Source organism: Maylandia zebra, linkage group LG9 (assembly GCF_041146795.1).
Source record: "Maylandia zebra isolate NMK-2024a linkage group LG9, Mzebra_GT3a, whole genome shotgun sequence".
Lineage (NCBI taxonomy): Eukaryota > Metazoa > Chordata > Actinopteri > Cichliformes > Cichlidae > Maylandia > Maylandia zebra.
In genome coordinates, this window is record NC_135175.1 from 37,824,745 (window position 1) to 37,850,841 (window position 26,097).

The following is a 26,097-nucleotide window of genomic DNA, read 5'->3' on the forward strand; positions in this document are numbered from 1 at the left end:
GAAGTTGGAACAGTTTGTTGCCAGGATGGGACGGGTCCTTCAGTATCTGCGCTGCTCTAGTCTGGCATCTCCTGGTGTAGGTGTCCTGAAGCGGGGGGAGAGCAATCCTGCAGCAGCGTTCTGCTGTACGGATCACTCTCTGGAGAGCTTTTTGGTCCTTCACACAGCTGTTCCCAAACCACGATGTCATGTTCTGTGTGAGGATGCTCTCCACAGCGCCTGTATAGAAAATCCTGAGGATCTTTGGAGAGACCCTGAACTTCCTCAGTTGTCGTAGGTGATACAGGCGCTGCCTAGCCTTTTTGGTCTGGACCTGAATGTGGGCAGCCCATGTCAGGTCTGAGGAGATGTGGACACCAAGATACTTGAAGGACTGCACCCTCTCCACTGGAGCTCCATTGATGATGATGGGCTTGTAGTCTCTGTGCTGACCCCTTCTGAAGTCCACCACCAGCTCCTTGGTCTTGCTGACGTTCAGCTGGAGGTGGTTGTCCTGGCACCACGATGCCAGATTCTTCACTTCATCCATGTAGGCCGCCTCATCGTTGTTGGAGATGGCACCCAACACCACTGTGTCGTCAGCAAACTTCACAATGGTGTTGGAGCCATGGGTGGCCACACAGTCTGAAGTGTAGAGGGAGTAGAGCAGTGGCGAGAGGACACATCCCTGAGGTGCTCCTGTGTTGATGGTGATGCTGTTGGAGAAGCACCTGCCCACCCTCACCACCTGAGTTCTGCCAGTGAGGAAGTCCAACACCCATGCACACAGATGGCTGTTAAGTCCCAGATCCCTCAGCTTTGTGAACAGTCTGCAGGGCACTATTGTGTTAAACGCTGAACTGTAATCAACAAACAGCATTCGCACATAGTTACCCTGTTTCTTGTCCACGTGGCTGAGAGTGGTGTGTAGGACGTGGGCGATGGCATCCTCTGTGGATCTGTTGGATCTGTAGGCGAACTGCAGCGGATCTGTGGTGTCTGGGATGGAGGAGGAGGAGATGATGTTCTTCAGCAGCCTCTCAAACACCTTCATTACTACAGAGGTCAGTGCAACTGGCCGGTAATCGTTCAGGGATGAGGGTTTGCTGTTCTTGGGCACGGGGATGATGGTGGATCTTTTGAAACATGTGGGGACCACAGACTTCGCCAGGGACTTGTTGAAGATGTAAGTGAACACACCTGCTAGCTGGTCAGCACAGCAGCACAGCAGACAGCCGGTGATGCCGTCTGGCCCCGCCGCTTTCCTTGTGTTCACTCTCCTCAGTGCCGCTCGGACGTCATGCTCTGCGATGCTGGTCACCGGTCTCTCGCTGATGACGTCACTGTCCTCGGTAGTCAGGCGGTAGATAGCATTAGCCGCCTGGCTAACCTCGAAACGGGCGTAGAACCGATTCAGCTCGTTGGTGAATGCAGAGTCGGCGTTGATCGGCGCAGTGTCCCTGGCTTTGTAGTCCGTAATGGTGCGTAGTCCGTGCCACATACTCCGTGTGTCGCCCTGGTGGAAGCGGGACTCCACACGTTCCCGGTACCGGCGTTTGGCATCTCTCACCGCGCGCCGCACGCCGTATGAGGCCGCTTTGTAGGCGCTCATATCGCCAGTGGCGAGACCCGCGTTGTAGGAGGCGGTCCTGGCGTTTACTGCAGTGCGGATCGATCTGTCCATCCACGGTTTCTGGTTTGGGAATGTGGTGACTCTGGCAGTGGGGATAATCTCCTCCGCTAGCATATTGACGAAGCATACTGCTACTTCCGTAAACTCGTTGATGTCGACTGCGCATGCTCTGAACATGTCCCAGTCGACGTCGTTGAGTGCGTCCTGTAGCGTAGCTTCTGATTGGGCAGTCCACCGTTTTACCTCCCTCTTGGTCACGTCTTCCCTCTGTATGCTTTGTTTATACTGGGGAATGAGGAAGATGGCGTTGTGGTCAGACTTCCCAAAAGCCGGGTGTGAGACAGCTTTGTAGCCCTGCTTGTATGGCGTGTAGCAGTGATCCAAAATCCGATCCCCTCTCGTTGGACACGAGACATGCTGGTAAAAGTTTGGCATGACTTGTCTGAGGTTCGCTTTGTTAAAGTCTCCTGCTGCGCCCGGGTCCTTGTTTTGAAGCGAGCTCAGCACATCATGTAATTCGGACAAAGCCATACCTGTGTCCGCTTGGGGTGGGATGTAGACCGCCGTGGCGATGACTGAGGTGAACTCACGGGGCAGATAGAAAGGGCGGCACTTAATGCTCAGGAACTCCAGATGTGGCGAGCAGCCGCTGGAGAGAGTAGAAATGCTCATGGCATCACACCACTTTCTGTTTATCATGAAACACACTCCCCCACCTTTGGTTTTGTTCGACTCTGCCGTTCTGTCCGCGCGGAGCACAAAGAATGAATCCGACGGAGTTACGGCCTGGTCCGGCATGGTGGGGGTCAGCCATGTCTCCGTGAAGCACAGAATGTTGCAGTCCCTCATGTCACGTTGGAAGGTGACCCATGCTCTTAGGTCATCGAGCTTGTTCTCCATGGATTGTACATTGGCCAGTAGGATACTGGGCAGTGGTGCGCGATGCGCCTGCTGTCTCAGTCTGTTCCTAATACCAGCGCGTTTTCCCCGGCGCTTCTTTGTTCTGTGCCTCGGATGAGCGGCCCGTCCTTTGTTGTTCTCCGCGCCGCGTAGAATCTCTGGCGGCCAGGAAGGGTCAGGTTTAAAAGTGGCCAAGATTAGATGTGCAACCTTGGCACCGATGTTTACAAGTGATCCGCTGTCGTATACTATAAGACTAGAGGATTTTGGGATGTAAACCAGAGCAAAAAATAGGTAAAAAACAAGAAAAGTGGATAGTCGGAGCGGAGCGGTCAGGAAGGCGTCTGGACGTGGCCGCGCCATCTTGTTCAACAGCCAACCACCGTGCTGCCAAAGCACTCACTTCTCCTGCCATGGATGGAGCCTCCTCCGTCACAAGTATACAGACAAGTTTCAAATCCAGACCACTTTCCTCAAAAAAAGCTGAAATCTTCTCAAGCATTGTTTCGCCAGCTGTGTGTCCCTTTAGTGGTAGTAAGCCTAGCAATTTGCCATCAAAAAAACGGACATATATGCACAACTGTGCATTATCAGTTCTGTCTGTGAACCCATCTCCTGCTATAGGCATCAGTTTTCTTCAGGTCATCTAACAGCACTTCGAACTCGTCTGATGCCAGAACTTCAACTCTATGAATATTTGAACTGTGTGACAGGTTTTTAATAGCAGATGTCACACTCACTTTAATTTTTTCATCATTTATCACCACATCCACCACGGCCAGCATGCAGTATTTCACTGTTTCAGAATCTGTGAAAGGCCTTTTCTTTTTCACCAAGATCCAGCAAACATGAAGGGAAGCTGCTGCATGTCTCTTGGGCTGTGCAGGACCCTCATCATCGTAGTGCAACTCCGGTTGTAAGATGCAGTTAAACTCGCAATTAAACTGTGCTTTTGCAGCCCTCTCCTTCGATCGCTCTGGAAAGTTTGTATAGGAAGTCTGGTGTTTATCATTGTGTTGCCTTCACACACTCACGGCAAATTAAACACATAGGTTTGGTGTTTGGATTTGGCGGTAAAATGATTAAGTACTTGTCAGTCCAGGCAGGGTTAAACCGAAAGGTTTTCATTGTCAATTTTACGCGTTTGGACTGAGAAAGACATGCTGTTGTCGCATCCTATATTACGATGATTATTTAATATGTTTACGTCACAGTGCATTGTGGGTTAAATATTGCTAGGCTACTAGGAGTGTTTCATTCAGTCTACACTATGCTGTAGGAATTTCAATTTTTAATTTTTTTAAATTAATTTTTTTTTGCGTTTCTTCCACGACCACAGACGGGGCCACTCACAGGTTGCTTCTGGGCTGCATGTGGCCCGTGGGCTGCCATTTGAATAGGCTTAACTGTGGATAATATTGTGCTTTGCTAAAGGCCAGTCCCATCTATAGGAAAATAAATGAACCTCTCTGAACAGGAAGAACTGTAATGATCTCCTGTCCTCTACAGGTCTGTTTTTTGTTTTCTATTTCAGGTTTTCATACTGTCAGCGACGTCACTGTTGAAACTCACCTGCCAGATGCAATAGAACCGGTGTCAGATGACCCTAAAGGGGTGGAGCTACAGGTCTCCCAGGACTTTGAAGAAAGCAGCTTCCCTTTGGAGCAGGTTCATGTCCTTTGATAGTTCTTTTCAGATCCATTGTTCCTTCTTGTTTTTTTTGTTTTGTTTTTATCAGTTTCCTGTTTCTTCCTGCAGGAAGTGTTCAGGAAAAGAAAAGCTCCAGACTCAGGTGTGCTCTTCTCAGCCTCCACATTTGTCACTTCCAAACTGACTTTCATGACATCTGAAACACCTTTTTAATCATTTGTTTTTGCAGACCTGTGAGAAATGTAACAGAAAAACACTGACAGCAAAAAGAATGACCAAACCCACATGACTCATTTTAGCTGATAATTTCTTTTTTTTTTCTTTTTTTTTTACTCACAACCTGAAGACTCTTTTTATACACTGAACAAAAATATAAACGCAACACTTTTGTTTTTGCTCCCATTCCCCATGGGATGGACGTAGAGACCTAAAATTCATTCCAGATACACAATATAACCATCCCTCCCAAACAGTGGTCACAAATCAGTCCAAATGTGTGGTAGTGGGCACATCTGCTATATTGAGATAATCCATCCTACCTCACAGGTGTGCCACATCAGGATGCTGATCTGACATCATGAGTAGTGCACAGACCTGCACATTCCAGGGTGGCCTTTTGTTGTGGGCAGTCTGAGGTACACCTGTGCACTACTCATGATGTCAGATCAGCATCCTGATGTGGCACACCTGTGAGGTGGGATGGATTATCTCAATATAGCAGATGTGCCCACTACCACACATTTGGACTGATTTGTGACCACTGTTTGGGAGGGATGGTTATATTGTGTATCTGGAATGAATTTTAGGTCTCTACGTCCATCCCATGGGGAATGGGAGCAAAAACAAAAGTGTTGCGTTTATATTTTTGTTCAGTGTATAAAGGGTTTTATACATTTATCTATTTAGGTTACCTGTTACCTGTTCCTGTATTTAGGTTACCTGTCAGATCAAACTGAGGGTGAGTTGGTCCACAAGAGAAGGGCAGCGTTTCAACAAGAGGGAGAAGGATCTAAACCACTGTCGACAGGTAAATTCTTATACTTTTCACACAGTTTGCCTGGAGTTAAAATGATTGATAATCTTGCTCCAGCTCACCTGGTTATAGACCGCTCACCTGAAGAGCCGGGGCTGTTAACAGAGGAGGCGGGACCACCTGTGGACAGTGAGACTTGTGAGCTGAGAGCAGTGACAGAGTCAGACCTGATGTATGGTATCACAGCTTCCATCAAAACCTTCAGAGCACAGCTGGAGGAACACTTCACTGTCAGTAACCACATCTTATTGATTATTGGTTTTATTATTGGCTGTGATTAGATAATCAGTAACTCAAATTTCAGGGCCACTGGCAGAAAGTTGAAACTGAAATTCTTCTTTCACTAAAGGAGCAACAACAACATGTGTCCGCCCTGCTCATGGCTCTACATCAACACAGGTACAGCATACACCATCCCTTTCCCCAGAATCCACTTCTCCATACCCAGGATCTCTTTTGACTTCTTATTTTTACATCATCACTCACAAGAAGTTAGTTTTCTACTTGATTAGACAACTCAGGGGTTCATCTATCGAGCTATGAGCATGTTCATAAACATGCACAGCTGTACTGCTAGCAGAGCAACTGATTTTACAACTAAAACTATAATATTATAAAAATCTGAACAAGCTTAGGCAGGCTGTCACCGGGTGTTCACTCCCTCTATGGTAGAATATCACTTTCTGTTCCTGTTACAACACACAATGGTGTTTTTCTGTAGCCAATTTAATTGTTTAGGAAGTCCTGAGGATCCCTGGAGAGAAACTGAACTTCCTCAGTTGTCGGAGATGATACATGTGCTGCCTAGTTTTTTGTTTTTTTTGTTTTGGTCTGGACCTGAATGTGGGCAGACCATGTCAAGTCTGAGGAGATGTGGTCACCGATGTACTTGAAGGACTGCACACTCTCCACTGGACCTCCATTGATGATAATAGGCTTGTAGTCTCTGTGCTGACTCCTTAAGTCCACCACCAGCTCCTTGGTCCTACAGATGTTCAGCTGGAGGTTAAGTACTGGGGGTGATCAACCAATTATCCAATCCCAGGACAGGAACCAACTCCACCAAACAACTCAGCAGGCACACCCAGGTGTCCATCCCTAAGAGACAGAGAAAAGGAAAAACCCACAGCCATTGTCTGGTGGGAGGAGTCACACATAAAGAACAAACACTCATAACATTGAATAATGACAGAAGGTATTACAGGTACTGCACTGCAGTGGTTTATATCTATCTAATAGACTCGAATTTGCACATGTAAATGGAGAGTCCTCTTCACACACACTGAGGTTAATTATGGAGTTCCACAGGGTTCAGTGCTAGGACCAATTCTGTTTACATTATACATGCTTCCCTTAGGCAGCATCATTAGAAGACATAGCATACATTTACACTGCTATGCAGATGACACCCAGCTCTATCTGTCCATGAAGCCAGATAACACACACCAATGAGTTAAACTGCAGGAATGTCTTAAAGACATAAAGACCTGGATGGCCGCTAACTTTCTGCTTCTTAATTCAGATCAAACTGAGGTTATTGTACTCGGCCCTCAAAATCATAGAAATATGGTTTCTTAATCTGGATGGCATTACCTTGGCCTCCAGTAACGCTGTGAGGAACCTTCGAGTCATTTTTGACCAGGACATGTCCTTCAACGCACATATTAAACAAATATGTAAGACTGCTTTCTTCCATTTGTGCAACATCTCTGAAGTAAGAAATATCCTGTCTCAGAGTGACGCTGAAAAACTAGTTCATGCATTTATTACTTCCAGGCTGGACGACTATAATTCATTATTATCAGGAAGTCCTAAAAACTTGCTGGAAAGCCTTCAGTTATTCCAAAATGCTGCAGCAAGAGTCCTGACAGGGACTAGAAAGAGAGAGCATATTTAGTATTTTAGTATTTTATTTATTTATTGTCATTGTCAGAGAACAATGAAATTGCGTTTGGGGCTTCCGTACAACCCGTAAATAAAATAGTGAAGAAAATAATAAATACCCCTTAAAACCCAAGTGTAAATATTTAACCCAGTGTGACTCCAGTGCAATAAGACAATCCTTAGCAACAACATGAGAACATGACAAGTAATGTTCATAAGAAATTCAGACAAAGACCTGAGAAACATGGTAAATGGTAAATGGCCTGCATTTATATAGCGCCTTACTAGTCCCTAAGGACCCCAAAGCGCTTTACATATCCAGTCATCCACCCATTCACGCACACATTCACACACTGGTGATGGCAAGCTACATTGTAGCCACAGCCACCCTGGGGCGCACTGACAGAGGCGAGGCTGCCGGACACTGGCGCCACCGGGCCCTCTGACCACCACCAGTAGGCAACGGGTGAAGTGTCTTGCCCAAGGACACAACGACCGAGACTGTCCAAGCCGGGGCTCGAACCGGCAACCTTCCGATTACAAGGCGACCCCCCAACTCTTGAGCCACGATGACATGACATGTACAACAATGCAACCCGTTCAATATTATTGTACTGTGAGATATGATATTTCTCCTGTTTTGTCTTTCCTTCATTGGCTTCCTGTTAAATCCAGAATTCAAAATCCTGCTCCTCACATACAAGGTCTTAAATAATCAGGCCCCATCTCATCTTAATGACCTTGTAGTACCATATCACCCTATTAGAGCACTTCGCTCTCACTCTGCAGGCCTACTTGTTGTTCCTAGAGTATTTAAAAGTAGAATGGGAGGCAGAGCCTTCAGTTTTCAGGCCCCTCTGGGGGATTTCCATAATGCATTGAGTTTTTCCTTTCGAGTCACCTTTCACTCACTCAACGTGGGTTAATAGGACTCTCTGGTGAATCACACTTGTTATTAATCTCTCTCTCTTCCACATCGTGTCTTTATCCTGTTTTTCTTCTCTCACCCTAACCAATCATAGCAGATGGCCCCGTCCCTCCCTGAGCCTGGTTCTGCCGGATGTTTCTTCCTGTTAAAAGGGAGTTTTTCCTTCCGACTGTTGCCAAAGTGCTCATAGGGGTTCATATGATTGTTGGGTTTTGCCCTGTATGGATTATTGTGGGGTCTACCTTACAATATAAAGCACCTTGAGGCAACTGTTCTCATTTGGCGCTGTATAAATAAAGTTGAATTGAAAAACAGAATAATACAGACTGAAAGAACAACAGCTACAGCAGACTAAACAGCGCTGTGTGTTTGTGTGTTTGCAGGTTATTGCTGCTACAAAGGCTGGAAAAGGGTGTGTCTGATCAGGTGAAGCAATTTGAAGAAAACTCAACAAACCTGAACTCCTTAACCACTCAGATCCAGGTACTACAACAGACTGCAGTAATACTACAGTCTGTGTACATGCTCAAACACTTGAGTGCTAAATCACGGCCTCTGATTTGCAAAGTTGTAGTTTGAAAATTTATTTTAAAATGTTTAGCATTTATGCATAAGCTTCCATTTCTCCTCAGCTTAACCCCCAAAGTTAAGATATTTCCTCTGCACATCTCCAAACCATCTCTGCCTCGCCTCTTTAACTTTATCTCTAAACACATTTCTCTGCCACTCCTGAAAGTTGCTCTCTTGACACTCTATCATCTGCTTTCACATCTGTAGTGCTCTCTTCATTGAGATTGTCAAAGCAGGCCTAAAGCTACGTCCACTTTGGAAGCATTTCATGGTGATGTGGTGACAACTCACTGCAACTTAAAGTGACCGTGGCCCAAATGAGGACTGGTGGTGGGGAACAGGGCAGGGCCCGAGAAACTTATCTCTACTTCTACTACTAATGACAGTGAGGTGTATTTGAGGAATATATGAGTCTGTAGTACATGCACTGAACAACCAAGAAAAACATAAGCTGATGAAAAGTTGTGGCTTCTTCCAAACCAAAGGTTGAATTTTTAAGACCTGATCCAAAAATTGTTTTTTCCAGTCTGAGATGCAGCGACTCAGCTCCTTCTGCGCTGAACAACAGCAGAGGTCAGTCTGATTCCACCTGTTCACACGGAAAGATCGAGTTTGAGTTTTGTTTTAAATCTTACACTTAACTGATCCAGACTAGTTTTAACTTGTCAGACTTTAAATCTTCAGGATTCATTTTTTGTCACCTCAGGTTGAAGTCTTCGGAGGGTGGCGAGGCGGGGGTGGAGCATCCAGCCAGCCAGTAAAGAAGCATATGTCTTTGAGAGACACATTTCAGTTTCTTTTGTTAGAACACAAAGTTTAGTATTTAAGTTTCTCCTCAGAATACGGACAAAATATATTTGAAGACAACAAATAAAAACAAAGAGCAGAAGTCAGTGAGTTCATTTTTATTTGTTGTAGTAGTGATGATGATTTTATTTATAAAGTGCTTTCAGACAAAGTACACCTCTTTGAAAATAAAGAGATAAATAAAAGTGATGCACAGCAATACACGTTTAAAAACACAAGTTAAAAATAACTTCTTTTTTTTTTTTTTTTTTTTTTTAAAGGCAGCGAATTAAGACATGTAGGATCGGATGAACAAGTGAGTCTTCAACTTAGCTTTAAAAACCCCCACAGAGCATGCCTGCCTTGCACCATCTGTAAACCTATAAAACTTTTCTTTGGTAGCCTAGAAAGGAGAGCGTTACAATAATCGATACGTGCTGACATTTATTTGTTTATATTTTATTTCTTATTGTCTTTAGTGGTAACAGCTCATTGCCATGGTTAAAGTTTGAAAGGCTGCAGTGACTTGACCAATCCACCAGGTGGAGACAAACTTGGTGGAGCACTTGAGAAATGATGTCTGTTCCAAAGAACAAACGCAAACAAAATATTTTAATAATCACAATAAATATGAGGGGAATAATGCCCACAGTTAAAAAAAAAAAAAAAAAAAAAGATGCGCTCCTTGAGCCTGCACAGGTGGTGAAACGCTGAGTGTACTGGTCCCTGTGCAGCAGCGCCCCTGCTGCTTAAACAGTTTATGGTCTGTATCACACGCATGCAGCTCAGAGTAATCAGCCAGAGATTCAGAGCTTTCTGCAGTTTGGTGTTTAAAACAGCTGCAGTTGGTTGTGGACAAAAACCTTTATTTATGATTCAGATTACACTGACTGCATGTGAGCCACATGTTAATGTCGCTGCATGGCTGAAGAAATAAAAGGAGTTCAGGTGTTTGTACGAGGAGCTGCTGAAAAAACTGCAGTCACGTTATCTCCCAAAGCTTCATTTATTTCAGTAAGGTTACAAAGGAAACGCATCGCATGTTGAAATATCTCAGATTTGTCTTTCCGAGTTTTATTCCTGCACCCGTTTCCTCCCAAACATCAGTTTCGACCTTTTATCTGGACTGGAGTCTGTTCTGGTCCAACAGAGTCCTGCCTGAAACCAGTTTGTTTTTGTGTCTGTGCCACTAGTCGTCAGGCAACAAACTGACACAAGAGGAAAAACAGCAAAGATCCCCCAAAGGAAAGGAGATGGGGAGATGCCTAATGAGGCACCGTTAGAGACCTTAGAGGGGAGGCAGGTGGGAGAGAGCTGCTCAGGTGTGTCACTACTCAGAGAAGAGCACACCCGAGCAGCAGCAATCTGCTCCGTCTGCCTGAACTGGACTGAAACTGGACCTGGGCCAACAACTCTGTATTCTTCTTCTTCGTGGACTTTGATGGCCGGACTGATCCTGAGCTGCTGAGACATCACGGGTCGGTACCTTTCAGACTTTTAAACTGGATCAGTGCTAGGGTCCTGTACCCAGCTCATTTACAGTTTAGAATGTAGTTTATCTCAGAGCAATCAGTTTATTATAAGAGTGAAAACTGTTTATTTACATTTTTAAGATTTCGTTTTCCATTCAAACCCATTTCCATTTTTCCTCTATGGTTTGTTTTTGTTATTGCTTGTTATAAATCTACGTGAGTGTGACAGAGAGACCTGTCAGGCATGAACCAGGCTGTGAAGACCAGAAAGTATTTGTGAAGAAGGGTAAAAGCACAAATACACAAATCCTTTGCTGTCTGTGATCCACCATGTAGGATGTTTCCAGGAGGAAAAAGCAAATCCAGTGTAGGAAACGTTGTTTGGCTCCGTGTCCCCACACGACTGCAAGGATTTTAAATCTGGTTTGTGTTAAACAACTTCTACAATTTAAACTCAGCATTTCAATTAAAAAATAAACTACCTGTAGCATTTAAAGTAAAAGTACTCGGAACAATTATACACATTCTTCAAATGCTCTTCACAGTAACACTTTCATCTACTGATATCAGATTTCTATTTTAAAAAAACTCCAATACTGAAAACCAAGATCTAGCGTAGCATAGATCTGCTTTTTTAGTACAAGTGTACTTAAGTAAAGCACTTGAGCAGCGGCAAAATACATGCAGACCCATACACACCAAAAACATTCCTTTTAGGAATGAAGCTAGCTAGCTAACACTGAAGAAACTGCTTGAGCTTCCTACACTACGAGTTTCATTAGTCTGTCTATCCCAGGCTTCACGTTTTAATGGAGCCATCCAACCGTCTTACTGCTCGGCATCAGCTGGGGGGCGTGCTCCTGGACCAAATCATGAAATGAGGTGGGGTGAGGCGGGGCCAGAAGCTAACTGGATTTATTCCTCCTTGCCAAAAAGAAAACACAACTAATGTTGGTAAACAAATGTTATTTCTGTCAACGATCCTTAAAGTGGACTTTTCTCCCCCTTACGCCGTCCCTGCTACGATGTGCCAAGCTGTCAGCCAACAGTCAAAAACATGAATGAAAAAGCAGCCAAAGAAGAAGTTTAAAGGAGCTTCCTCAAAGCCTGAAAAACAACTGCTCAAGACCACTTTAAAAGTCACCAGGAAGTTGAGCTATAAAAAAAACCTGAGGGATGGCTCAAGAATTTACACACATTAAAAAAAACAAAGATGCGCTGTGTGGTGGGTCTTTGTCCGGTTCTTACTGGTTTCTATGGTTCCAGTTGAGATGGGCTGTCTGGGCGGCAAAACAGATGAAGAACGACTGGATGAAAAGGCAAAGAGAGAAGCAAATAAGAAGATTGAGAAGCAGCTGCAGAGGGAACGACAGACGTACAAAGCTACACACAGACTCTTACTGCTTGGTGAGATGCCGCCGTCTCTTTCAATCTATTTTTGTTTGAGCAATTTCAGAATTAACTTTAAAAAGTAGTTCCAAATATGGGGCACAATAAGGCTATGTTAGGCTTTCTGTCACAGTAGCACCGTCATGTCACCAGATTTTGGGTCCTCTGACAAAGCTTATATAATATTTTCAACTTTAGCCAAACATTTAGTTACCCAACAATAAATTATGACAATACTTGACATCTCTAATCAGACTTTAGCTCTTGAGCTCGTCACCCATGAAAGCTATGAGACTCCATGTGTTTACACCAGTAGGTGATATAAGAAGAAAAAAGCAGCCACTCATTTTATCCACTAAAACCTGGCTCAGCTTTCTGAATATTATGTGTGAGGAAGACCATGTTGACTGTAAGGATCGCATCTGTCCATCCATCTCTCTGTAACTGTAGGTGCAGGAGAATCGGGTAAAAGCACCATTGTCAAACAGATGAGGATTCTTCATGTGGACGGCTTTAATGCTGAGTGAGTTTATTAAAGCCATTAGCACATACACATTCGTACACGCATGCATACATCACAGTGTACATAACCAGTAGGTGTTGGCTCATGGAAACCTACGTCATGAAGCTTCTGGCTCAGTCTTTGTGCTGATGTTAATCCCAGGCTAGGTTGAAACTCTGCTGTTATTGAGTGAGCAGTGCGTCTGGGACTTAGGCACTCTGCCCCTCATGTGCAGTAGACACTGCACCCTTTTCTATCTGAGAATCAGAAGTTGGACTTCTCATTCCCACTGCTTTACCAATGCACCCGGTGCTAAAAGAATCACATAATCCACAAAGTGCAGAGAGATCAAAGCAGATCCCTCCATCACTTGGATACGCCATGAAGTTCTATGAACAGACTGACAAAAGGCGAGTCTGGCAGAGCCCACCAAGAATGAATAGGATGCAGAACATAGCTAGTAAGGTAAACATACAGTGGGGCAAAAAAGTATTTAGTCAGCCACCGATTGTGCAAGTTCCCCCACTTAAAATGATGACAGAGGTCAGTAATTTGCACCAGAGGTACACTTCAACTGTGAGAGACAGAATGTGAAAAAAAAAATCCATGAATCCACATGGTAGGATTTGTAAAGAATTTATTCGTAAATCAGGGTGGAAAATAAGTATTTGGTCAATAACAAAAATACAACTCAATACTTTGTAACATAACCTTTGTTGGCAATAACAGAGGTCAAACGTTTACTATAGGTCTTTACCAGGTTTGCACACACAGTAGCTGGTATTTTGGCCCATTCCTCCATGCAGATCTTCTCGAGAGCAGTGATGTTTTGGGGCTGTCGCCGAGCAACACGGACTTTCAACTCCCGCTACAGATTTTCTATGGGGTTGAGGTCTGGAGACTGGCTAGGCCACTCCAGGACTTTCAAATGATTCTTACGGAGCCACTCCTTTGTTGCCCGGGCGGTGTGTTTTGGATCATTGTCATGTTGGAAGACCCAGCCTCGTTTCATCTTCAAAGTTCTCACTGATGGAAGGAGGTTTTGGCTCAAAATCTCACGATACATGGCCCCATTCATTCTGTCCTTAACACGGATCAGTCGTCCTGTCCCCTTGGCAGAAAAACAGCCCCATAGCATGATGTTTCCACCCCCATGCTTCACAGTAGGTATGGTGTTCTTGGGATGCAACTCAGTATTCTTCTTCCTCCAAACACGACGAGTTGAGTTTATACCAAGAAGTTCTACTTTGGTTTCATCTGACCACATGACATTCTCCCAATCCTCTGCTGTATCATCCATGTGCTCTCTGGCAAACTTCAGACGGGCCTGGACATGCACTGGCTTCAGCAGCGGAACACGTCTGGCACTGTGGGATTTGATTCCCTGCCATTGTAGTGTGTTACTGATGGTGACCTTTGTTACTTTGGTCCCAGCTCTCTGCAGGTCATTCACCAGGTCCCCCCGTGTGGTTCTGGGATCTTTGCTCACCATTCTCATGATCATTTTGACCCCACGGGATGAGATCTTGCGTGGAGCCCCAGATCGAGGGAGATTATCAGTGGTCTTGTATGTCTTCCATTTTCTGATGATTGCTCCCACAGTTGATGTTTTCACACCAAGCTGCTTGCCTATTGTAGATTCACTCTTCCCAGTCTGGTGCAGGTCTACAATACTTTTCCTGGTGTCCTTCGAAAGCTCTTTGGTCTTGGCCATGGCGGAGTTTGGAGTCTGACTGTTTGAGACTGTGGACAGGTGTCTTTTATACAGATGAGTTCAAACAGGTGCCATTCATACAGGTAACGAGTGGGGGACAGAAAAGCTTCTTACAGAAGACGTCACAGGTCTGTGAGAGCCAGAGATTTTCCTTGTTTGAGGTGACCAAATACTTATTTTCCACCCTGATTTACGAATAAATTCTTTACAAATCCTACCATGTGAATTCATGGATTTTTTTTTTCACATTCTGTCTCTCACAGTTGAAGTGTACCTCTGGTGCAAATTACTGACCTCTGTCATCATTTTAAGTCGGGGAACTTGCACAATCGGTGGCTGACTAAATACTTTTTTGCCCCACTGTATATGGTACAGGGACTGGATAGTTAACCCTACACTACTGATGCACCCTCAGCAGGACACAGGACACCCTGTTTCCACACCACAAAGCACATGAAGGTTGGCTGTGAAAACTTTCATGCATCCTTAAATATAGTTATGCTTCTGCTAAACCAACACATCTAAAAGAAAAGTTTGAAACTGCACAAAGCAGATCCACTTGCTTTAAAGCATCAGCTGACTGCAGTGCGGTTGGTTAAATACATAACCCTGGCCAATAGGCATGATGTATAGGTCTTAGACAGAACCATGGTTTTCTCCAAACATGCGCATTATAAAAAAACAAATATCTTGACTTTGGTATTGTATAAAAGTGTAAGTGTTCTGGTTTAATACGATGCAGCTTTGCAAACTGTCCATACCTGTTCAGTCTTTGGGGTGAATTTGCTGGGATGTCCATTCCTAGGAAAATTGTCAGTAAGTAAAATGTTATTTATATAGCACGTTTCTAGATGGAAAGATCACAAAGTGCTTCACAAAGTATAAAACAAAAACTGTCAGCTGTCTTCCGCTTGTGAAAAATCCTTAAAAATGTTTATGAATGGCCTCGGTAGATGCTGGAGTCACTATATTTAATCCCTCATTAATGTCAAAGTGTTTATTATTATAATAAGTGTTTTTTGGATCAATATTTCTAATAATGACATCATCACAGGTGGAGACGCCCAGATGTGTCTCTGTTTGTGACTTGAATTGGAATAAAGTTTTATCTTGTGGAGTGTAGCTTGAATGACAAGACGTTGGGTGTAGATGGAGACTGAGGACTAAACAAACTGCAGCTGAACATGTTCAGACTCTTGAGGCATCAGGATGTTTTACCTGAGCCAGTTTTCATGTTGGTCTTTCAGGGAGAAGCAGCAAAAGGTTCAGGACATCAGGAAGAACGTGAAGGACGCCATCGTGGTGAGTGACATGATGGCGAACACAGAACCTCAGTAATTGGTTCAAACATTTGAAAAACAATTTCCAGTTGGAGGTTAATCACAGGTGGTGACGGACAGCTGGAGCAAGTGTGTGTGTGTGTGTGTGTGTGTGTGTGTGTGTGTGTGTGTGTGTGTTTGTTTTAGACAATTGTGTCAGCTATGACTATTCTGGCTCCGCCCATTCCCCTGGGTAACCCTGGTAACCAGTTCAGAGCGGACTACATCAAGAGCATCGGTCCTCTGTCTGACTTTGAATACACCGAGGTAACACACACACACACACACACACACACACACGTGTGAGGCTGCTTACCTGTAAAGCTGGCGCAGCGAGCATAAACAGGCGAGTTTCTTTCAGTCCTGCAGGAAATCAGACACGTCACATGACAGTCGGAGGTCGTGTGGCGTGTGAACGTTTGACTGGCTGGAAGAAAGAAGTTGTTAAAGGTGTTTCTGTTTTAAAGGTTGACGCTGGTGGATTTGAAGTGGGTGACATCACTGGGGTGTGATTGTTGTGTGAATTGTCAAAAGGATTTTCTTCACCACTCTGTGTAAAGATCAGTTTGTGTTTAAGTTTCCAGCCATCACAGAAATATAAATAATCACTGAAAGCGATGAAGTTAATCCAACATCTCCGTATTGTCACCTCGTGACCAATGGTCAGGACTTCCTGCAGGACAGGTGAGACCAAGGTGTGACACATACAGGCAGCTCGGCTGAAGCTGTCTGCAGTCGTCAGCAGCTAAGAGAAGACTTACCTGATTACAGGTGAGCTGCACCTTTAAAGCAGCACCAGGAGACCTGCTTTAAATCTTGTTTGTTTTAATGATGTTAATGACATGATGTAACGGCTTCACCTCAGCCGCACACACACCTGCCTCAGGGAATCACCTGAGGCCTCATTATCCAAACAGTGGAGTCTCTGAAGACTCAGACTCAAAACAAATGTCTTCCTGCGTTGCTTCACTCTCACACGCTTCACGGCGCAGTCACTGCTGTCCAGTCAGCCGACATCGCCCTGCCAACGTGTCAGCCGCCCTAAAAATATTAAACTGTGGAAATCACAGCTCCTCCTCAGTAGATTAGGTGTGGACGCTACTGTAATAACCAGCAACATGAGCTCTGTTCATCCAGCCTTCAGTCAGCACCACATGATTTATAAATGATAAAATCAACTACCTGTGAGTTCATGTTTAACAACATCTGCCCACTGACATACCAGTGTGGCCGGAGGGTTACAGAGCTGTGACATTCTACTGCGTAGACAGGAAGCCTGGGTTTGAACGGCAAACACGTGAAAATGAATGAAATAAACTACCTTTGTGTCCCGAACTGGATCAAGGTTTCAGTGTGACGGGATCACTTTAGTGCTGCAGCAGTGAGTTCATGTTAAACCAGGAAAGACTGTCCACTTTACTGTCTGTAGCAGGAAGTGCTGCACTGAAACAGCTGTTAGCTGTGAGGTTGGTGTTTGTGTACGAGGAGTGTGGAGGTGGAGAGCCTGTTTGAGTCCCCAGACCGACGGCTGGAGTCCGACACTCCAGTTTTTCCCTGCAACACCGGGTGTATCGAGCCAATCAGCTGGGCAAAGCAGATGATCAGCTATCAGTGCTACTTTATGCTATAAATGAGTCTCTTAGCCAACACAACCAAACAGTTTACAGCATCACAGGTTATCACACAGCACAAAATATTTCCTACTGAAACACAATCATGCTAACATCCATCAGCATGTCCACAGGGAAAAAAATCTCCATGTTACGGTCTCATCACATTTGACTTTGCTTTTCCTCACTTCTGATATGAAGTCGTCCAGTCAGTCAGACGATGTAAGGGAAAACACATCTCCAAAAAGTGTGCCGTCTCTTCCTCGTTGTCTACGCCCTTTTCCCCCTGCAGATATGCTGATGGATTCACAATCATGCTTCGACAGGAAACGTCAAAGCTAAACTTTTGATCTTTCAGGAGTTCTTTGAGCATGCTCAGAAGCTATGGGAGGACGACGGTGTGAAGGCGTGCTTTGAGCGTGCCAATGAATATCAGCTGATTGACTGCGCTCAGTAGTAAGACACTCACATTCACATGTTCCAGTCTTTGTGAGGGCCTTCATTACACCCAGGGCACTGGCACACCTCAGCACAGATACCGCTTCTGACCCTCACTCATGTTACAACTTGGTTCAAAAGCATAAATGTGGAGACTGAGACCAGAGCTTGAAGAAGCATGGGTTTGACTTTAAATTACAAAAGAAGTTAGCTGTATCATTTGGTAACCCAAAGATTCTCAGGCATCCCATTGGCAGGTGTAGTCAGTTCACAATCAAACATAGGCCCCACCTGAATGCTACTGCACTGTCACTGCAAAGAGAACTGTGTCCTCATAAAGATATACAAACCATCACACACTCTGCAATCTCAGTGGACCAATCACAACACTCCTGTACAGCTTCTCATCATTATCTCATCCTGTGTTTCAGCTTCCTGAATCGGCTGGAATCAGTTCGGAGGCCCGATTACTCACCCACCGACCAGGTAACGAACCAGCCAATCAAACAGCAGCACCCAGCATGACTCACCTATTGCTGACTCGCTGTTCTCCTCCTGCAGGACCTGCTGCGCTGCAGAGTTCTGACTTCAGGGATTTTTGAAACCAGTTTTCAGGTGGACAAAGTCAACTTCCAGTAAGTGGAACAACCAGCAGAACAGTTTCACGGACAGGAAATTAGAATCGGAATCAGAAAGGGTTTTACTAGGGGACTAGTAAAAGCGCTATACAAATACAGGCCATTTACCAGGCCAATGTTGAGCAGGTTTACAACATTAGGAAATTGCTGTGGTACTTAGTGCAAACATACTGTCAGACAACGCTGAAATAAACAAAAATAAAAATAAGTGCTAAGTAGATAGATTTATATACATGAGTGCAGGTGGTGATCAGTGCAAACATGGAATGATGCAGTGAACACAGCATAGGGTCATATGTTAGTGGTGCCAACAGTCATGTGGTTATTGTTCATGAGTCCAACAGCAGAGGGGAAGAAACTGTTCTCATGGCGATAGGTTCTGGTGCGAATGGACCGGAGCCTCCTGCCTGAGGGGAGCAGGTCAAACAGACTGTGTCCAGGGTGAGAAGGGTCAGCTGTGAGCTGAGCTGTACGCCCCAGTGTCCTGGAGGCGTACAGGTCCTGCAGAGATGGGAGTCTGCAGCCAATCACCTTCTCAGCAGAGCGCACAACACGCTGCAGTCTCTGTTTGTCCCTGATAGTGGCTCCAGCGTACCACACGGTGATGGAGGAGGTGAGGATGGACTCGATGATTGCAGTGTAGAATTGCGTCATCGTCCGTGTTGGCAGGTTGAATTTCTTCAGCTGCCTCAGGAAGTACATCCTCTGCTGGGCTTTCTTTATGACGGAGGTGATGGTGGGCTCCCACTTCAGGTCCTGGGTGATGGTGGTACCCAGGAAGTGGAATGAGTCCACAGTGGTGATGGGGGTGTCAGTCAGGATGATGGGGGGGGGGGCTGTGTGCTTCCTGAAGTCCACAATAATCTCCACTGTCTTCTGGGCGTTCAGCACCAGGTTGTTGTGGCTGCACCAGGGCACCAGACGTTCAACCTCCCTCCTGTAGGCAGACTCATCCCCGTCCGAGATGAGTCCAATAACGGTGGTGTCATCTGCAAACTTGATTAGCTTGACAGACTGGTGGGTGGAGGTGCAGCAGTTGGTGTACAGGGAGAAGAGCAGAGGAGAAAGAACACAGCCCTGAGGGGAGCTGGTGCTGATGGTCCGGGAGTCCGAGACGTTCTTTCCCAGCCTCACATGCTGCTTCCTGTCCGTCAGGAAGTCAGTGATCCACCGGCAGATGGGATCAGGCACATTCATCTGGGAAAGCTTGCCTTGGAGATGGTCTGGAAGGATGGTGTTGAAGGCAGAGCTGAAGTCCACAAACAGGATCCTGGCGTAGGTTCCTGGGGAGTCCAGATGCTGCAGGATGAAGTGTAGGGCCATGTTGATGGCGTCATCTACAGACCTGTTGGCTCTGTATGCAAACTGCAGGGGGTCCAGGAGGGGGGCCGTAGGGTCTTGAGGTAGGAGAGAACCAGGCGCTCAAATGACTTCATGACCACAGATGTCAGAGCCACAGGTCTGTAGTCATTTAGTCCAGTGATCCTAGGTTTCTTGGGGACAGGGATTATGGTAGAGGACTTGAAGCAGGCAGACACATGACATGCCTGCAGTGACGAGTTGAAAATGCCAGAAAACACTGGGGCCAGCTCGTTTGCACAGTGTCTGAGGGTGGCAGGAGACACACCGTCTGGGCCAGGAGCTTTCCGAGCATTCAGACTCTTAAACTGCTTCCTCACATCTGTTTGAATATGAAGAGTTGTGGTGGGAGGAGGTGGTGTGAAATCCTCTTTTTTGTGGGGTGAGGAGGGGGGTGTTGTAGGTGAAGTGTTTGAAGGTGGTGATGGCTCTTTGGAGGGGGGAGAGGTGGGGGAATGAGTGTCCAAAGTGTCTCTATTGTTGGGGCCGTTGGAGGTGTGAAGGCTGCCTGATAGCTCGTCAAAACGGCAGTAAAAGTCGTTAAGGGTGTTGGCCAAGAGCAAGTCATCGGTGGATGGGGGGTTTTAGGCTTGTAGTTGGTGATATTCCTAAAACCTTTCCACACAGAGGCCGAGTCATTCTCTGAGATCTGCTGCTGCATCTTCTCAGAGTGCTGATGTTTAGCAATGTCCACTTCTTTAGTGAACCTGTACTTGGCCTCTCTGTAGCAGTCCCTGTCTCCGCTTCTGAACGCCTTTCTCTTTTCCAGCCACAGCTTTTTGAGTTTAGGAGTAAACCAGGGTTTGTCATTGTTATAACTCACCCTGGTGCGTGATGGCACAATGCTGACCTCACAGAAGTGGATATAGGAGGTGACAGTGTCCGTAAACTCGTCCAAGCTGTTAGAAGCAGCCTTCATTGTGTCCCAGTCTGTAGACTCCAAACACGTGCGAAGCTCCTCCACAGCCTCGTTGCTCCAGTTTTTTTTGGTTTTTTTTTTTAGCCCTCACGACAGGTTTGGAGAGCTTCAGCCTCTGTCTGTACGCGGGGATTAGGTGGATCATGACGTGGTCAGAAAGTCCGAGTGAACCACGCGATAGACCCCGCTGATCGTGCTGTAACAGTGGTCCAAGGTCCTCTCCTCTCTGGTCGGGCATTTAATATACTGCTTGTATTTGGGAAGCTCTTGGCTCAGATTGGCTTTGTTTGCTTTGTTACTTACTTAATTACTTCTTGTTCCTAAAGAAAACCATAAGCCCCATCAGAGAACCTGATTGTAGATCACTGATGAATAACCACAATGCACTGCTGACAAGTGTTGGGGAGTAATGGAATAGATGTACCGGTGTTACGTATTAAAATGCAAAATATGAGTAACTGTATTCCATTACAGTTACCCTTTAAAAGGTGGTAATCAGAATACAGTTACTTTGTTGAAATAAATGGATTACACAGCGGTATTTCCCTGTGTCATATATTAGGCTATGGCCTCTCTATTTTTGGTAATTCCACACACAGTGGAAACCCAAACAAAACACGCATTAAGAGGCTCTAATGCCCGTGTCTCAATCTCGCGGCCCATGTCACCTCTACTTGCGGCCCAGATAATGATGTGAAGAAATATTTTTCAATTCAATTTTATTTATATAGCGCCAAATCACAACAGTCGCCTCAAGGCGCTTTATATTGTAAGGTAGAGCCTAAAATAATACAGAGAAAATACAGAGAAAAAACCCAACAATCATATGACCCCCTATGAGCAAGCACTTTGGCGACAGTGGGAAGGAAAAACTTCCTTTTAACAGGAAGAAACCTCCGGCAGAACCAGGATCAGGGAGGGGTGGGGCCATCTGCTGTGATTAGTTTGGGTGAGAGAAGGAAAACAGGATGAAGACAATCTGTGGAAGAGAGACAGAGATTAATAACAAGTATGATTCAGTGCAGAGAGGTCTGTTAATACATAGTGAGTGAGAAAGGTGACTGGAAAGGAAACACCCAATGCATCATGGGAAGCCCCGGCAGCCTACGTCTATTGCAGCATAACTAAGGGAGGATTCAGGGTCACCTGGTCCAGCCCTAACTATATGCTTTAGCAAAAAGGAAAGTTTTAAGCCTAATCTTAAAAATTTTAAAAAATCATTATTCAAAAAAAATTTTTAATGAGGGGAAATAGGCAGAGCTTTCCAGGCTCTGCTCGACTACTCATCACCTTGACAATAATCGACTGGTAAGACTCGACTGTACACTGTGTTCGTGTTTTCCTCCCAAACAATAAGTTCAGTTGGAGCAGCCTTTCAATGCCTCTCTGTGTCTCTCGCAAAGTCGACCCAGACAACAAAGTAAAGCTAGTTTTCAGCTACAAGCCCAACACGAACCCGACGTATTAGCCAGAGGTCCCTTTACTATGGTTCGGAGCCGCGGACCTGTTTTATATACGTGCCAAACAGTTTTCTATACGAGATTGCTGCAAAAAGTGCAGCCTTACCTAATGTCCACCTACTGTTACTCATTTATATTAAGATTTAAACATCTAGCTGGTGTTGGTATGGAGAGTAACCTTCAGTAATAGTAATAAATCACACAGCAATTGGACATTCATGTACTATTCAAAACACGTTACTCTCATTGAGTAACGTAACAGAATAAATTACAAACTACATTTTGGGGCATGTAGTCGGTAGTGGAATACATTTTTAAAGTAACCTTCCCATCACTGATGCTGACAGACAGCTCTAACCGTGTTTGTGTGTGTCAGTATGTTTGATGTAGGAGGACAGCGGGACGAACGCAGGAAGTGGATTCAGTGCTTCAACGGTGAGGAAAAAACAGATTCTTTATCGATCGAGCCTGAAAGCAGCAGGGAGTTTGATGTGTGTGTGCACTTGCGTCCAGATGTGACCGCCATCATCTTCGTGGCAGCGAGCAGCAGCTACAACATGGTGATCCGTGAGGACAACTCCACCAATCGGCTGCGAGAATCTCTGGACCTCTTCAGATCCATCTGGACCAACAGGTTCTCTGACTGACTGAAGTTGCCAATTACACTCTGATTGGCTGCCTTAAACAGGGCAGGGATAGCTCAGTAGGTAGAGTGGTGGCCCCATGATCGGGAGGTCGGGGGTTCGATTCCCCTGAACAGCTACCCTGAGGTACCCCTGAGCAAGGTACCGTCCCTACACACTGCTCCCTGGGCGCCCAATGGCTGCCCACTGCTTCACTGAGTGAATGGGTTAAATGCAGAGAGGGATTTTCCCCACGGGGACCAATAAAGTACACTTTCTTCTTCTTCTTTCTTCTAAACACTTCCTACCAACTGAGTACATGTAGTTGACTGTCCTGTTCTCTGATTGGCCGTAGGTTCCTGAAGACTATTTCAGTGATCCTCTTCCTGAACAAACAGGATGTTCTTGCTGAGAAGATTCTGGCTGGAAAGTCGAAGCTGGAGGATTATTTCCCAGAATATAACAACTACCAGCTTCCTGCTGATGGTAAATATCCAAAGAGTGTGGAAAGTTAATGTCCTTGTCTCAAAGGTTTGCACTGAATTTCAAACTTGCTGCTCCTTCCTCCTGGAATAGGCTGCAGAATGTGCAGGAGACTTAAGGTTTGACTGAGTTTAAGGCCATTTTAAATGAGCTGAATGCAGTTAATTCAGGATGCAAATGGTTTTTCCTGAATATTATTAGCTTTGTTTCTGGCCTTGGAGCGTTGCTTCTGAAGGCTTATTGTGACTGAAGTCTGTACGTGATTTTTCTCCCCCCCCCCCCCCCCCCCCCCCCCTCTTTGTGTGATTGACTGCTGTATGACTTGTGTGTATATATATGTGTAGCTTACGCCTGTAATGCTGTCATTCTTGGTTGGGACTTTTAATCTTGAGACTTTTTATTTTTTCCTGGTTGAATAAACACAAATTGAAATCTGTCCCACCAACACGTGAGTGCGCCTCGAGCACGTGAACACACCTCTTGACCATGCACACTTGTTTCAGCTGTTCCAGACACTGATGAAGACCCCAAAGTGATGAGGGCCAAGTTCTTCATCAGAGATGAGTTTCTGGTAAAATCGCTTCCCGCCTTGACATCACGCTATCACACGATGGCGTGTTCAGACTAACATGCGACTCCCGTTTCAGAGGATCAGTACAGCGAGCGGTGACGGCAAACATTACTGCTACCCTCACTTCACCTGTGCTGTTGACACCGAGAACATCCGCCGTGTCTTCAACGACTGCCGTGACATCATCCAGCGGATGCACCTGCGGCAGTATGAACTGCTCTGACTGCTGGGCGCCGCCTGGCCCCGGCCACTCTGAAGAAGCCGATAAGTAATGGAAGCAGATAGCCGATCAATGCTCATAGCGTTTGTGATATTTATTAGTGATTATAGATTAGGACAGACTCTTATTAGCTGTGTGTTCCATGTTCTTTATGTCCTGCAGGGCATTGTGGTCAGAATTATTGGCATGGCAGCAATGTGTCATGTGGGAGGAGGTGGAGTCTGGAAATCTATTTTTACATGTTATTTGTGTTATCTTTGCTCTGATTGGCTGATCCATTTGAATAATTAAACACCTTTGTTTACCTGTGAACTTGGGGTCAAAGGTCAGTCTTTATTCAGAAGCTGTTCAAATGTTTTTATTTGTTATTCAGAGAGCTAAGTGTTTACCTGCAGGTTGCCAGGTGTGTCCTGGCTCTGCTACGCCACGGTAACCTATAGACTCAAGATTCATGTCCACAGCAGATAGAATATAACGTGACAGGAAACGACTCTGTCTTCTAATCTGAAGACTGTCTTTCCAATTAATTTCCAAATTAAAATTCAGGGATCTTTCCCTTTTTAAAAAAAACAAACAAAAAAAAAAAAAAAACCTCTTCACATTTTAAGAGCTTCACGTTGTTGATTTTGAACACTTTCTCAGAAACACAAGCTGTGACGATGTTTTCACTCTTTGAGAAGCAACAGCACACAGAGAAACTGGGGACTTTGAAGTGAGACCAGATTGTTCAGCTTTCTGCTCCTGAACAACTATAACATATCTTTATGGTTTGATCCAAATGAAACATACAAATAAAATTTTTATTTTTTATTTTTGTTGCTGATCTTCAGATGACAGTGCATCTAAATAAAGGGCACAGAGACACAGAACTACTACTCTGTCATTAAAAGAGTTAGGAGAGAGTAATGTAGCTTACTGCCAACATGTAGATGAAAATGAGCTGATGGTAACTAACCTCAGGCTGGCAGTATTATACCTGCTGGCTTTAATGCCACAAACTAGCCAGGTGAGCAGGTGCAGATGACTCTGCCGGCTTGAGGACTCTGATCACCAGAGCAGGTACGAAGCACTAAAGTGATCTCGTTTATCCTCAGTCTTTACTAAAAACATCTAAAAACAATAAACTGTGAGAGGATGAGATAACTGAGCTATGCTGCAGAATCATGTACGTGTGTCTGGATTCTGACTGCCACCAGGTGAGAGGCATGTGTACCTGAGTGTGTCACCTGCTCATCACCAGGCACACCTTTACTATCCCATAGTTTGGGCTGTGGGAGAACAGAGATATCTTTGAACCTTCTTCCTGTAACAGCGCCACTTGAACTTAGGACAGGTACTTTATCAGCTGGTTTATACCTGCACAACTAAGCACGCAACACTGCCCCCTGATGGTGAAGCTTCTCTTAAATTCTCTGATTAAACATTCTCACATTAAACATTTCCTGTGATCCGAGTCAGCTGATGGCTTTGTAAAGTTTCACATAGGATAAGGTCAGATCATGTGAACGCCATAAATGAATGCAGTGATGGGAAAACAAATGCGAGTCTGACTTAAATGGGCTAAACACCATAGGTGTGAAAACACCCTAAGACTGTAATTGGAGTATTCTCAGTAATCTGAGTAATCTTCATGTAAACAGTTGGTTTTTATGCTGTGTTGTGGACTGAATATTTTTAAGTATCGGAGTACCTGTAACAGCTGTTACCATGGTTACTGCTCATCATGTACTAATGTTCAATCGACTTGAAATAATCCACTTCCTGTACAGATGTTTCTAACATGGTCGGCAGGTCAGAAGGGTCTGTGGCCACATTTTCTACAGGTGCACCAGATCTTCTGAACTAGTCAAAAGTAAGTGGACAGACCGACATGATCTGTCACTCTGTCCTCCAGTGAGTCAGAGAATGACTCATGACCTGTATGTGATGCCAGTGATGTTTAAAAATAAAAGAAAAAGCTTTTATTCTGAAGAGTATTACATTTTTATTTCGCCTGTAAAGTCAGACAGGTACAGAC

General features: G+C 45.0%; 2 protein-coding genes across 10 annotated transcripts in view; both read left to right on the top strand.

Annotated features, from left to right (window-relative positions):
- Positions 1–9,466, top strand: part of sycp2l (synaptonemal complex protein 2-like) — a 24,299-nt gene extending 14,833 nt beyond the window's left edge. For 4 of the 7 annotated variants that reach the window (XM_012924513.4, XM_076888570.1, XM_076888568.1 and 1 more), the window contains 8 exons: positions 4,047–4,180; positions 4,271–4,304; positions 5,097–5,189; positions 5,253–5,425; positions 5,500–5,594; positions 8,391–8,490; positions 9,104–9,150; positions 9,284–9,466. In XM_012924513.4, coding sequence (XP_012779967.1) covers positions 4,047–4,180; positions 4,271–4,304; positions 5,097–5,189; positions 5,253–5,425; positions 5,500–5,594; positions 8,391–8,490; positions 9,104–9,150; positions 9,284–9,338 — 731 coding nt within the window. In that variant the 3' untranslated portion in view covers positions 9,339–9,466. The remainder of the gene's footprint in view (positions 1–4,046; positions 4,181–4,270; positions 4,305–5,096; positions 5,190–5,252; positions 5,426–5,499; positions 5,595–8,390; positions 8,491–9,103; positions 9,151–9,283) is intronic. The other 3 variants (XM_012924514.4, XM_012924519.4, XM_012924516.4) reach the window with 3 other exon arrangements.
- A 970-nt stretch (positions 9,467–10,436) lies between these two features.
- On the top strand, positions 10,437–24,375 carry LOC101474191 (guanine nucleotide-binding protein G(olf) subunit alpha-like). Of its 3 annotated transcripts, XM_076888572.1 has the most exons (13): positions 10,437–10,841; positions 12,102–12,242; positions 12,675–12,747; positions 15,688–15,742; positions 15,907–16,026; positions 17,728–17,825; positions 18,239–18,293; positions 18,369–18,442; positions 22,560–22,618; positions 22,697–22,817; positions 23,162–23,292; positions 23,793–23,860; positions 23,937–24,375. In XM_076888572.1, the coding sequence occupies exons 2-13, from the start codon at positions 12,107–12,109 to the stop codon at positions 24,081–24,083; spliced, it is 1,137 nt and encodes a 378-aa protein (XP_076744687.1). In that variant the 5' UTR covers positions 10,437–10,841; positions 12,102–12,106; the 3' UTR covers positions 24,084–24,375. The 3 variants fall into 3 exon arrangements, with proteins under 3 accessions (XP_076744687.1, XP_004570788.2, XP_076744688.1); XM_004570731.4 differs by having other exon boundaries at positions 10,437–12,242; XM_076888573.1 differs by lacking the exons at positions 10,437–10,841; positions 12,102–12,242 and adding an exon at positions 12,460–12,536.
- The last annotated feature ends 1,722 nt before the right edge of the window (positions 24,376–26,097 follow it).